Source organism: Somniosus microcephalus, unplaced genomic scaffold, assembly GCF_052327205.1.
Source record: "Somniosus microcephalus isolate GS21.2 unplaced genomic scaffold, FLI_Smic_1.0 scaffold796, whole genome shotgun sequence".
Classification (NCBI taxonomy): Eukaryota; Metazoa; Chordata; class Chondrichthyes; order Squaliformes; family Somniosidae; genus Somniosus; species Somniosus microcephalus.
This window is the reverse complement of record NW_028225983.1, coordinates 62,217-77,184: the sequence shown is the minus strand read 5'-3', so window position 1 is coordinate 77,184 and position 14,968 is coordinate 62,217. Positions and strand designations below refer to the sequence as shown.

The 14,968-nt window shown below is 41.8% G+C and overlaps 1 protein-coding gene across 1 annotated transcript in view; it reads left to right on the top strand.

Moving 5' to 3' along the window:
- Nucleotides 1-13,554: 13,554 nt before the first annotated feature.
- The window catches only part of LOC147081079 (C-myc promoter-binding protein-like), a 59,611-nt gene continuing 58,197 nt past the window's right edge, over nucleotides 13,555-14,968 (top strand). Inside the window, exon 1 of the mRNA XM_085980958.1 lies at nucleotides 13,555-13,904. Coding sequence (XP_085837084.1) covers nucleotides 13,594-13,904 — 311 coding nt within the window. The 5' untranslated portion in view covers nucleotides 13,555-13,593. The remainder of the gene's footprint in view (nucleotides 13,905-14,968) is intronic.

Here is a 14,968-nt window from a genome sequence, read left to right as displayed (position 1 = left end):
TACCTTCTTTACACTACCTGTGTGTGAATGCTAATCGTCGTGAGCTCCATGCGTATGTGCTTAACACGCATGCAGAGTTCCACTCCTGGGTGGTAAAAGTTTAAATGTATTGAGAGCGCGAGTGGGAGCAAACTCCAGAGTTATACTGTCAGTCTGTGTCGCCCTGTTTTCCTGTGTGCCTCCCAGCCCAACTCTAACTCCACCTTCCCTCTCTGCACAGGCAGCTTTATAGGATGGCCAGTTGTTCACCGCTGCACCATTCCATAGAATTGTTACAGCTCTGTTTCATTCTATCTGTGGGAAAAATGAGAACCCTGTACACAAGCTGTATATAGAAGTAGCAGCTCTTTGTAAGCTGTTGGAAGCGATGACCTGCTTACTGATGGGATCCAACAAAGCACAGAGACATTTTCATGTTACTTTGAGACTGAGAGATTCTCTTGTTTAATCTTGTAGTCTGCAGTTCTAGAAAATATAGCTTAGATAGCGCAGATAGCTGTTGGTATGGTCATCAGAGATTGGTAGTGATGGAAAATGGGCAAAACGATGGACCTAGGAAAATGTGTACAGGTGAGGGATCTGTGGCAACATCTGTAGTGAAGTGGAGGATATAAGATTTACAATGCTGTGAGGTGGTTATTGGGTGCAGGGTAACCGTGATGTCTACTGCAGTGTAAATCATATCTCGTAACCACTCTTGTCTGATCTACACATTTGTGACTATTCAGTTTATCTTTTATAAAATAAGAGAATTTTTGGTAGATAAATATTTAGCACAAGGCATAAAATTGTGGTTAATTGAGTGATGCAATCTAGAGAGATCGACCTCTGCAATCTCCACACTAGGTTATGCAGGGTAATATGAGGCCAGAATAAAACTTTATTTAAGGAATAGCTCATCCTTCTAGACGTATGTCAATTTTGTAATTCAATTGTAGCTTCAATAATTGAAGGGAACTTAAGAACAATAAATAGGTTTTACCTAATGCATAGTCTGTTCTGTTCACCCCAAAGTAAAGAGAGAATTTGCATTTATACAGTAGCTTTCACATCCTCATGATGTCCCAAAGTACTTTACAGCCTTGAATTACTTTTGAAGTGTCGTTATTATGTAGGGAAACACAGCAAGACCATTGAGATAAATCTATTCTGGTGAAGGTTGAATAATAAATGTGGGTTAGGACACTGGGAGAACTTTATTCTTTGAATAGTACCATGGGACCCTTTATGTCCACTTGAACAAGCTGATGGTGCCTCAGTTTAACTATCATCCAAACGAGGGTACCTGCAACAATGCTTCTGACTTGGGTGAGCGTGCTACTAATAAGCTAAGCTGACACTTGTGAATATAGTTTTAATTACATATTAATAAAAAACATTTAATTTAATTAAAAATATATATTTCTTGTATGTTCATATCAGTACATTTTAAATGACACCAATTAACTTGGGAGTTATGGTTCTCAAATCTTGCTAAGTTTTACAGGTGTTTTTTTAAATTTGTTCCTGGGATGTGGGTGTCACTGGCAAGGCCAGCATTTATTGGCCATCCCTACTTGCCTTTGAGAAGGTGGTGGTGAGCTGTCTTCTTGAACTGCTGTAGTCCTTGTGGTGCAGGTACTCCCACAGTGCTGTTAGGGAGAGAATTCCAAGATTTTGACTCCGTGACGATGAAGGAACGGCGATATATGTCTTAAGTCGGGATGGTGTGTAACTTGGAGGAGAACTTGCAGGTGCTGATGTTCCCATGCGCCTGCTGCCCTTGTTCTTTTAGGTGGAAGAGGTCATGAGTTTGAGTTTGAATTACTATACAGTACACGTTCAATAGAATGATTTACTATGCTACCCTGGTGGCTCTCTGAGCAGGAACCCATGCTGATTTCTCCCCTCCCTAACCCAAGCCATCGATGGTTAATGTAGTGTCCTCCAGCGGCCACTGTGCGGTACTGGGCTGTACAGACCGGTAGGTCCTGGGCTTGAGCCCTACTCTATTGCTGAGTTAGCTGATTGCAGCAGTGGCCAGAGTAGGACACTACACTAGCCATCAATGGCTTGGGTTAGGAGGGGAGAAATCAGCATGGGTTCCTGCTGCTGATTGCTACCCAATCCCCCCAACTGGAAAATGGAGCATTGGGTAAGGACAGGAATGAGCATTCCTGTGCTACATCTCCCGATCGAATGGCTTGCAGACACTTACCACTTTCTAAGCTTTCTATTCCATTTTGGAGCTATTAACTTGTCAAGTACTTTTAAAACCTTGTTGTGCCACTGTGTACATTTCCAAGAAAGCAAGCTATCTGGATGTGCATATATTATGCTGCACTGCAGTAGTATGCTGTTCACACAGATGGCCTATATCCTCTTTAATCACTTTGCACTTTTAAGTTTATAGGTTATAAGGAAGCATCAAACACCAACTGAGTGAGCAAACATCTTGTTCCGTGTTCTTGTTCCAATCACACGCCCCTTTTTAGCCTTTTACCTGCCACATCAGCCTGCCTATTTTGCTTCCCTCTGTTTTACTTCACTTACGACTACTATATGGCTTTGTCTATTTGTGTTACTCAAAATACAGCTTAGGGGGGTCCCTTGCGACTGCCTCCCCTCACCTCTGACCTTCGGCAGACTTGCTTCATGCGCTCCTGGGCACGTATTCATCATCTTCCCAGCTGTGGGACTGGGAATTCAGTGCTGATTCTCCAGCAAAAGGAGGTAAGGGAATGCTTTTAGGAGGCAAGGGTATCCTAGCATTTATAAAGCAAGTGAAGAGGTCTTATTAAAGGAGAACACTTTAATAGAATTAATGACCCCCTCTCTTTTTTAAGGGCTTCACTTGGCAACTGCCCACTGTGGCATTATTAAAATCAGGAGCTCCATGTGTGAGGGATCATTGGCATCGATTGGTGTGCCATTACACTGTTGTGCAGTGTACTTTGGTTACCAACCCTTCTATCACTGGAAACAGGTTTTCCTTATATACTCTTATCAAAACCGTTCCAAGATATTAAGTTCCAAATCCAAGATACGAAGTAAGCTCTCTCATCACACACTATTCTTGACGGGTAACTTTACAGCAGCAAAGTCCGATTCTCATTGCAAACTTTCAATCTTTTGCCCCTTGCACTCGTCCAACCACCAACATAAGCTCCAGGAATTGTATCTCCCCTTCCTCCTTTGCAAGGTGGAGGCAAAGCATTGTTGAAATATTTTATATGCAGGGATTGGGCCTATATTCAGTGGGTGAACCTGTCGGCTAGCATTCTATACATGTGTGGTTTCTGTGTTTGAATTCATTCAACTGTTTGAAATCTGAATGTTCCTCTCAAAAACATGACTTTTTAGTCAACTAGAGTACTAAAATGTCCGATTGATGAAAGAAAGGATAACATTGTGATGAAACAGATATGTAAATATATCATGAATTAATTACAGCAAGAACATGTCGGGGTGGGAAAGGAGTATGTTAACATAAAGCGAGCATCATATTTTGCTCCAGGTTATGAATGGGCTGAGTTGTTTTTGGGATTTCCTGATGTGTTGTCTCATGTTATTGTCTGACTCTCTTCCGTTTCTCCCACCCTTCCTATTAGAAGTGGTTTTCTGGACCACTGCAGCTGAAGAGTTATTACTCTGCTGTTGGGGGTCGAGCTCGTTCAGTAAAGAACACTCTTGAGACAGAAAAACCTTTCTTGAAGGATGGATGGGCTTTTATAGGAGAACATAATGTACTGGCTAGATTTTTATATAGTTACAATTTAATTAGGTCATTGTAATGGGCAGTCTGCATGCTGAAGCATGGACAGAATCTCCTGGGTAGTTGCAGTGCCAAGAAAATGTGAAGATTTTGTGAAATAGTGACCTGGAATGTTGTGCAATCAGTCAAAAGATGGAATTGCTTTCGAGGTTGCCCAGTGAGCAGGTGTGGAGTGGTACTGATGCTCTTTGATTTGATGGTTGCCTGAGTGACGACAACATCTCTAGATGGAAACATCAGAGAGAATATTAGACCAATGTGGAGACAACATCGAGAAGACTTCAGTTTTTATCGATCCAGTGTCACGGGAAGATATGCAAGAAAAGACTCGGGTAATAAATAGAACAGCAGCGTCAAAATTTAGGTAAGGAAAACCAGAATGTTGGCTGTTAGTTGGCTATTTGTCTGTTGATTTAACTGTAATCGGTCTGGCAACGCCTCGGTTTAAAAATTCTCAGCCATGTGTTTAAATCCCTCCAAGGCCCCGCCTCATCTATCTCTGTAACGTCCTTCAGCCCTACAACCCTCTGAAGTCTCTGCACTCCTCCAATTTGGGCCTCTCGCACATCCCTGATTTTAATCGCATCACCATTGGTGGCCGTGCCTTCAGCTGCCAAGGCCCTAAACTCTGGAAATCCCTCCTTAAACCGCACTGCCTCTCTACCTCTCTTTCCCCCTTTAAGACGCTCCTTAAAACCTACCTCTCTGACCAAGCTTTTGGTCACCTGCCCTAATTTATCCTTATGTGGATCGGTGTCATTTTTCTGCTTAAAATATGTCTGTGCAGCGCCTTGGGACGTTTTACTAAGTTAAAGGTGCTATATAAATACAAGTTGTTGTTGTCTTTTAGTGCTGACATTCGATCGGTTTTCATGCAGGTGGCCCTTGAGACAAAGTTTCACTATCTTTCGTGACTTGCAAAAGCAGCATTTCGAATATTTCACAAAGTTACAGAATCGGTGCCAATATAAAGATCCGACTCAACCATGGTAATGTTTTGGTGGAGTGACGACTCTTTTTTTTAATTCAAACTCTCTGTAGGTTGTATTATAATCCTGAGTGCATCATAAGGCAAAATAAACCATAATGTCAGAAGAGCCACCTTCTGCCAACAGATTGTTGTGAAGCGAGGCTGGCATAGCTAGCCATCTGTTGTGGATGGGCAGACAAGGCTCCATATTTGGCAGACCACAAGCAGAAGAGGAGGTCAGCCAAGAGCCTTGCAGCAAGACTGAGCTTTAAAACACTCGAATAACCTTGAATAAGCCATGAAACCCATCATGACGGGAGGGTTCTTGTGTCTCCCTCTTGTATTTAGTTGGTTTAGTGCTCAGAGACCAAATGTAAATCTGTGTAAAATTTCTCATGGGATGATTTATTAGCTCGTTTTCTTCAAGATTAATTCTCACAATCAGCCAATCACTCAAAACGAATTTAAAAGTATATTCAGCACACAATGCCCATGTGCATTAGTAATATTTTGTGCTGAAATCTTATGATTCTAACATCAACATATAAAAAGGGCTAAGGTGTCAGCCCACCCAACAAACTATGCACAAACACGAACTCTACCAACTCCACTCAAATTTGTGTTTAAACTACGTGAACATTACACTCTTTTTGTTTTAAAATGCCATACCTGTGTTATGGTCATTTCTGACCATCTTCATGATTTAATGATCGTTGTCTTGCCTATTCCTGAGTCAGCAGTGGCGATTAACCTTATTGTGCCAAGCATTCTATTTAGACAGAATAGGAAATTTAAGTCAATGTGTAGTACCATCTCTGTGAAGCTGTAATGGTCATTTCAAGTTATGTTTGGCATTTCCATCGTGTACCTGTCTAAATGACCTGAACTGAAGGATAGGACTATTAAGGAGAGCCAGGCTTTGTATTGTGTTGGACCTATTATCATCCAAAGTCAGATGGATGGAAAATAAAGCAGGGTATTCACTATGCAATAACACAAGAGGACATCTGAAGGTCAACCATAATATCATGTAAGGGATATTTTGAATAGATTGGCTACAACACCCTTGTAGGATATTTTAAACTGGGATCAGAATCCTATAGTACTTAATTTTTTTTTTAGTATTTCATGGGTTTGTCGACAAAACTTTTAAATGCAATTACTTTGGTATTTTTTTGATCATTAAATTCAGGGCTATCAGCCTGGGAAATGGAAGACTTGTCTGCTTTTATTGCCCAGTGTCAACATTGAGTGCTTCCAAGTCAGGAACACGATTGGTTAGATACACAGTAAAGCTCCCTATGCTAGCCTAATCTCAGAAAAGCATCTCTTTCTGTGCCAGTATGACATTCCTATAGCCGTTCTAACAGACTGTCTAAGCCAGACTGCAATTGAGCCTTAGTTAGTGCTTAATTATGGGCACTCTTGTGCAGGGACTAACCCCCTCGAAACTAGCTGAGACGATCCCAAACTCGTTTCAGTTAGGATCCTTTATAGCCCGCGAGAGCGTTCTGTCCCATCAATTTCGGTTAATTAGAACTCTGGTCTCAGAGGTGAAATGACAGTGTGCTAACCTGTCATCTGCTAGGCAGTTCTCTTTGCTCATAATAAAAAAAAAAAAAATGCTGGAAATACACAAGATCCATCAGCACCTGAAAACACTGTGGATGCTGGAAAGTGGGATGAGGCTGGATAGCTTTTTTTCGACCTGCACAGACACGATGGGCTGAATGATCTCCTTCTGTGACGTAAATTTCTATGATTCTATTGTATAAAAACAGAAAATGTTGGAAACACTTGGTAGGCCAGGCAGCATCTGTGGAGAAGATCTAGTTGTGCTGGAAATATAGTTTGATCGTGTTCTTCATTAACTGCACCTGAGATGGTGTTTGGCAAGGGTGCATCAACACAGCTAATGATAGGCTGGTTAATTGTCGATTTACACCAATGATTATCCAGTCAGTGAGCTTTAGGGGAGGGACTGATCAGCGGCAGCTATTCCTCACTGGGAGCGACTTTCATTGGAGAGGAGGGAATAGTCACCCCAAATCATTGTGCACTTTCCCAGAGCCAGCTCACGAATGACGTTTCTTCGGCTCAGCGCCCATTTGTCCAGCCATTTGAATGGACAGTACTTTATAGACCTAGGAAATTCCCACTTTAAGGAAAAATGAGAGAATTAACAACTCTAATGAAATTGCATTCTCAGAAATCTTACACTTCAAAGCTGCTTGTCCCTATAACTTTGCGAGCAGATCATTAATTACGGAGCACGCAATCTGTTTATCATTAAGAGGAATTCACCCACTGAAAATATTTTTTTAGATTTTGATCTATGTCCTTTAGCTCTGGGTGCAAAATTAAGTGGTTAATGGCTGTGGAAATTCGGATTTAGATGAAAGCAAGTTAATTGGTTTTGTCCCTGGCAGTGACCTTTTTATGTAACTACTTTCTGGAACCTTTGTAACCGGTTTATTATGGGGATGGCTATAAACACCACTACATGCGACTGTCTTGCACCTGTTGAATGTACAGCAAGGGCAGTGTGCCCTTCACCTCACCTCAGTTGAACTTGCTTCGAGTGCCATTTGCCTTGTGAAAGTAGAACAAGACCATCATTCAGACTCTAGTTTTATGTAGTCAGCTAATTTGTTCACTCTTTCTTAACAAAAAAAAGTGAAAGGAACACTAAACAGCCTGCGTGCACAAAATCCTGAACCTGAGATTATTTGTTTGCTTTGTAATTTGCTGCTTTTGAATTACGTCTCTAGTTAATGTAAAAGTATTTTTCTGTGAACTCGGTGAAGTGATTGTATTGTAACTGTAGTGTTCTCAGTACATTCCAATCCACCCATGTGCTATAGGGAGAAATGCTTACTCTGGGATTTGAACCGATGGGAGAATTGGTGACCTTACTGTGCTGCCAATAAAATGGCATTGCAATGATCATCCACTTTAGGTGTGGGATTGAGCTGTCTCTCAAAAGTGCATTAATTTTGCATGATGCACAACACTAATTACAAATATGGCAATTAATTAAACATGGAGTGTGGTAAACCACTGTTTGTATTCCTGTTTGTCCTGTTTGTATTCCACTGTGTACATGCCTGGACATGCCTCGGCTGACTCCTCCCACAGGTCCTAGTATAAAGGTGACTGCTCCCCAGCCCTTGGTATCCTGGACCGGTCGACCACTCGAGGCAGACCTCCATTCTGTTGTTAATAAAAGCCTTTAGTTACTCTTCTAACTCTCAGTCTTTTATGAGTAATTGATAGCGCATCATGGAGTATGGAATAAAATTGTTTTGTTTATTCAACGTTTCTCTCTTTTATCAATACTATTACGCGCAGTGCTCCTCTGAACTTTCCCGGCTGTTCCTTCTAAGTTGTAAATCTGTTTTCCTAAATCCTTCTCTATTATATTGAAATTGAGATTGCTTGCACTATTCCCTGTTCAACTCATTCTCCCAAGACCTCAAAGCTGTGGAGCTCCTTGCCTCCCTTAGTCTTTTTTTTTCCCTCATATAATCTTTGCCCTTTTAAAAGCCAGGCTTGGTGTCACCTAAGCAGCAGCACTTGGTTTACCTCACATTCTCTCATTGGCTGGAAATGGCTAATCACATGAAGAGCACTACAGGTATGTGATGATGGTGTTATCATGGTAATTGGAACACTAACCAAACAAAATTTGAAAGAATCAACAGCTGATGCCTGCAAAAGTGTAAGCTGTCAATGTTGCATTGTGAAAGTATTATAAAATAGCCTTGGGCGAACTCAGCACAAATATCTAAGCCATATATTAATTTTATTAATGATTTCAAAATTGTATCAAAAACGTAATGACAAAGCCACAACAGGGCTAGCATTGCAAGCAGAGAGATTGGCTTTTAGGCCATTGGTGCGATTGAGGCAGCTGCTTCCCCTGCTGCTCGACGCGTCCCTTCCTCACACACCCAGCTTGTGATCTTGCCCTTTGTCATCAGTGCTGGGATTCAGAAGTGGAAAGTCTCTCCTGTGGGGTTAGTTATCAAATCATTCTGGGAGCCCGAATGCACCCATTGGATCCAAATAAAGACTCCTCATTAGTGTTAAGTACATCATGTGCTATGAATTTGCAGTCTCATCATGTTGTTGTTTATTAGAACGACAGATGTTTCAGGCAAAACATTTTGACTGGAGTATCCGTTATGAATACAGGACATGGTTTAACCCCATAAAATGATTTTGCATATACTCTGTAGTGACCAACCCTGTGTTATAATTCTTCCATAGTCAATGGTATAATGGCAACCATAAATCATAATCATAGGTGTAATGGGGAAAATTACTTTGTGCATCACGTTCTTCTGCAGGCAGTCATTTGCCCGCTGTTACCTGGTTTGTGGGATAATTGTAACAGACGTCTTCCCCCGTATCTCTTAGAATATTTCAATAGTTTTGGGATCTGGTTCTTTAAAGCTTACTTGGCAAGGGCAGGAAATGAGCAGGGAGTGGGTGCAAATGCATTTTCAGCAACAAAATGTTTAATTGTCTCTGGTATCAAAAAGGCAACTTTTCACTTAAATTCAAGAGTAAAGTGCAATGTGCGTGATCACTACTTATATCTACAGTATTTTTCAGAATATCGTTTAAGATGCCACCTGTATTTTGCACAATGGTAACTTTAGTAATTAAGCTATTATGCTCAAGTATATTACATTGCATTCATGAGATTTGATAAATTGTTTTTAATTGGATAGTACAGATCCAAATTACCCCCTCCTTGCCAAAATAAAGCATTCCGGGGAAATGCGGCAAGCCTGGACTTCTGGTTGCAAGTCTGCTGTGGCTCTTACCTGCCGCCTCCCCCCCTAAATCCTGGGCTCATCATTTGCACAGTGCAGGGGGTGCCCATGCCCAGTGCAACATTACTTGGATGTTAGCCCCGGAGGGGGCGGGGCGGGCAAGAGTCTGAGTGTTACGTTGCTGCAACTTTCAGATATTTGAAGTTACTGGTTTCCAATTGGCAATCAATTGCTCTTGCTGTTACGAAAGCAACAATTGCTATAATTATGGCTACACATTCCGCCAGGATCTGGCCCTGGCATGCCAATACGCCAGCATTGTGCAACAAGCATACTAGGCATTGGAGGCAGATCTGGCGGGATAGCTAATGGATGATATCGCCCCTTCAGTTCCGCCTTTCTGATGTCTGCACAAATCATGATGACTGCATTAATAAAAAAACTTGCATAATTGGCAAATGAATTTCAACATCGATAAGTGTGAGGTATTACATTTTGGTAAGAAAAATAAGGAGGTCACATATTACTTGGAAAATCAGAATCTAAATGGGGTAGAGGAGCAAATGGATCTGGGAGTACAAATACACAAATCACTAAAAGTTGCAACGCAGGTCAATCAGGCCATAACAAGCAAACCAAGCACGAGAATTTATTTCCAGAGGGATAGAATTGAAAAGTAGAGAAGATATGCTAAACTTGTATTGAACCTTGGTTAGACCACTCTTTGTGTACTGTGTACAGTTCTGGTTGCCATATTATAAAAAGGATTTCGAGGCACTGGAGAGGGTGCAAAAAAGATTTACAAGGATGATCCCAGAACTGCGAGGTTATACCTATCAAGAAAGGGTGAACAGACTGGGTCTCTTTTCTCTTGAAAAGAGAAGACTGAGGGGTGACCCAATAGAGATCTTTAAAATTCTGAAGAGGTTTGATAGGGTAGATACAGAGAAGTTGTTTTCATTTGTGGGGGAGACCAGAACTAGGGGTCATAAATATAATATCTCTAATAAATCCAATAGGGAATTCAGGAGAAACTTCTTTACCCAGAGAGTGGTGAGAATGTGGAACTCGCTACCACAGGGAGTGGATGAGGCAAATAGTGTAGATGTATTTAAGGGGAAGCTAGATAAGCATATGAGGGAGAAAGGAATAGAGGGTTATGCTGATAGTTAGATGAGGAAGGATGAGAGGAGGCTCGAGTGGAGCATAAATGGCGGCATGGACTGGTTGGGCTGAATGGCCTGTTTCTGTGCCGTATATTCTATGTAATATCGGGTCAGACTCGAGAAGCGCCTGTCTCCATTTCCTGCAGAGATTGGTGTTTGCGCAGTGAAAATAAAGTTGCGCAGTTTGTACTTGGCTCCTTCAATTCGAAATGCTAATTGGCCTTTAATGTGGAAGTGGTGTTGGGTTAACTGTTAAGTGCAGAGCTGATTTATAATTCTCCAAGATATATGTGATAATTCTGGGAAACCTGCTTGACTTTTGTTATGACAAAGTTTAAGCTAATTATAAACTCGTTGATGCAAAATAAGTAAAGAAAGGGAGCACTTGCATTTACATAAGCACCTTTTATGACCTCAGGACATTCCAAAGTGTTCACATCCAATGAAGTGTAGTCACTGTTGTCGTATGGATGTGACTGCTGCCAACGAACCGGAAGTAGTTACGCATGCGCAGTCTGTTTTTTTGGTGGTTCCGATTTCTTTAAAAAAAATTGTTGGGTGAAAATATGCTGTGAAGCCATTTGCAGCGACTGTTCGTTGCTCCGTGATGAGGTTGTCACAGTCATATCGGAAGTGCTTATTTTTTAATTGGGACTGTTTACTTTTTAATTGGGATGAAACTTTATAAAATAATGTGAACACCATGTCGTCTGGAGAAAGCTTGGAGACTTAGTTTGAGTTTAATGCATTTCTGGCGAACAGAGAAATGGCAGGGAGCAGGCCTGAAATGTCAGGAACACAGAGCGGGGCTGAAATGTCGGGGACGGAGCGGGCCTGAAATGTCAGGGACGGAGCGGGGCTGAAATGGTGGGAACAGAGAGCGGGCCAAGCAGAAACATCATCAAAATTTCCAGATTAATGCGCAGAACGCTTCTGCGCAGCTTCCGGTGATTGAAATCAGCGTCCGGTTCGTTGGCAGGAGTCACTCCATATGGGTAAATGCAGCAGCCATCCTGTGTACAGTAGGGTCCCATATATAGCAATGCGATAAATGACCAGATAATCTCTCTTACTGGTGTCGATTGGAGGATAAATATTGCTCAGGACACCGGGGAGAACGCCCCAGCTCTTCTTTCAATAGTGCCATGGGATCTTTTATATCCACCTGAGAAGGCAGACGCAGCCTCGGTTTAACGTCTCCTCCAATAGAATACACTTCTGACAGTGCAGCGCTCCCTCAGCACTGCACTGAAGATTATGTGCTCAAGTGTCTGGAGTGGGGTTTGAACCCATGACCACCTGACTCGAAAGGGAGAGTGCTGCCACTGAACCACGGTTGACCACTTCCTCCAGTACACTCATCCTCTGGCATATCGTGTCTACAGAATCAATTACACATGCCACAGATACTTTTGTCTTTGAGGAGGGTAGTTTAGGAATACTTCGTGATCCATTTAAAAAACAATTGTATTTTTAGGGATTCGTTTAGGTACTTATCAAGGAAAATTATATCAGTGCATTTCTATTTTTGTACATTCAGTCTGTGTCTTGAACACCTCCTGATTAACTATAGCACAGGACTCTAACCTTGGAACATCATCTGTGGCACTAGTGTGATATTTCTAATTCCTACTCTAGCCTCTCTGAGTGAGGCCGTTGATTGATTGGTCCTGAATTATAGATAATAATGTTTTGGACTTGTGCCTACGAGGATCTGACAGAGAGGAGACTTTCATTCTAGGATAGATTCCAACCCAGGTGACAGCAATCGGAGAACGGTGTTCTATTCCATTTACACCTTCAGTGGTCCATCTTTAACTAAGAGCATCACACAGAGTCCTTTCATAGTGAGTTTCATGTTGTATGTGAATAGTTTGCATGGGATAAAGAAGGCGGTATTTGAGGTGGAATATCATAAATAATTCTCGTACTTGTAACTAATTTTAATTAGTCCTGTTTATATTGGAACATCTTCGTCGAATCTTGTAACAGTTCCTTTTTTTTTTAGATGTAATTTTGACTTTAATACAAAAGCATTTTATATAATAAATTGTTATGCTTATCCAATCAATAATAAAGCTATCAACACGTGACCTAAATACATCAATGTTGCTGCGTATTTAATCATTTTAATAAAAATGTCCTCAGACTACATATTGGGGCTCCTCTATTCCAACTCCCATTCTTTCTCGGCTGGCCCGCCCTTTCCCTAATCTTCGTCTGTCTCCCTTTCTCTACCATCCCTCCTGTTCCCTTCCACCCCCCCCCCCCCCAATGCCCCCTCTCCATGAGGTGTTAATGGCATGTTGTAGTTGGCCTCCACTAAGGAGAGGGAAAAATATCAGCCAGGGTTCATCCCCCACCCCAAACTAAATCAGTGTTGGGGCACTGTTTGTGCGAAGGGCCTGTATCGATGGCATCGGAACATAAGTAGGTCACTCAGCCCATTGAGGGTGCTCCATTTTATTAGGCATGCAGCTCATTTATCTTTTTAGTCCCAGTTCCTTGTCCCTTCTCCATATCACTCAGGAATTGGGTTCAGCTGTAATATTCTCCTCCGCCCCATTCAAAGAACTGCACAGTGTTTACTGCCCCCACTCACACATGGAGCATGGTCAGTTGGTGAGCTTCCAAATGATAGCTGGCATTTGGGGTACCCAGCATGTGCCAACACCTTCAGGTGAGGAGGGGTAAAATGGAAGATGTTTGTGTGGGGATTGGAGGGGGGGAGAGGTGTGTGGGGATTGGAGGGGGGCGAGGTAATGGACCTTTTCCATTTTTAAAATCCAGTATCTGAACCTGATTTTTAGAATTGGTTTGTAATTCTCTTTTTTCTTTGGGGTTAACTTCAGGTTGTGAAGCTGACAGATTGCAGTTTGCACAGTCTTGATGTTCTTCTTGCATTTCAGGTGATCGACCATGATGGAAGACAAAGGCCCACGTGTTGCTGACTACTTTGTGGTGGCGGGCATGACGAGTGCATCAAAGCCACTTGAAGAGGAAATACAGTTTAATGACAGCTGCCACAAACTAGCTAAACCCAAAGCGCCGATCACAGATGTGGCTATCATTGTGAAATCATTGGGAGAGGAGGTTCCCCAAGGGTACATGTGCGTGGAAACCACTCAAACTGGATTATCGGCTGATCTCAATAATGGAAGCTTGATGGGGCCTCAGATTTTGCTATGCTACAAAAGGGGTCGAGATAAGCCGCCTCTGACTGATCTGGGGTATGTAACTCTGAAAGCTCATACAAATTAACACCAATCTTATGTGCTGTAAAATGGTGTATAACATTCATCTTCATACAAGACTTTTATGTCCAGTATCGGGTGCAGCTTGTCAATCATATTTTTCAGTAACCTGTTTAAAATATGTATTTCAAAGTTACAGTGACTTGAGTAATATTCAATGTTTCTGCACAATTGTCAAATTCTACTTTATTATAATCACATTTGGAGTATTTATTTGTAATTATCATGTGAAAGGAAAGATGCACTTCTCTTGAAAGTTCAGGCTTTTTGTTACTCAATCTTCCCGCAGTGAAACCTACTACAGCTATCGGGTGCCGCCTCGGGCCTATCAGGTGTACCTCTGATGCTGACTAATTAATTCCCATGATTTTATTACAGGCTCCCTTCTGGTGTCAGCATATCCCACTTTTTTATTGTTTAGTATGTCAGTAAAAAATGATACAATACCAAATTGGCTTTGACAAAAGAATTTTGGCTTATGTTACCTACATTGGACAGTAAATGTAGGGGAATGGGTGTAATGCTTGTCATTCAGGCTTATTGGGCTGGAGGGTTAAAAAGCTAGGCTCTCAGTGCCTCACTCTTTCTTTATATCCATTGTCCGTGTTGGGCACTCTCAAGTCAAGTAAAACATAGCACAAGGTTGGATGCAGAGTAAAACCTCCTCTGCTTTAACTCCAGCACACTCTACCAGCGTGGCATTTCCATTTCCCGTACCTCGTCATCTTCTGACCCCTCTGGGAGTCTCCCCATTTCGTGCTAATTAGTGTTCCACAGAGCAATTTCATTGAGATTGTCCAAACCATTTTTATTTCACTGGATCTTCACAGCGGGTTGGTGTTGGAACGTCATCATCCCATCCTCTCGATTAGATTTAAACCCAGATCCCAGAGGTGAAATGACAAGGGTTTGGGTGGCATGGTACATTATATTTGCATTCAACGTTATGTTAGATTGATAAATTGACATTTTACTCAAAAGCCACTTCTATATTGCTCTTTGGTCACCAGCTTTTGTGGATCTTCCACAGCCAGCGGCCA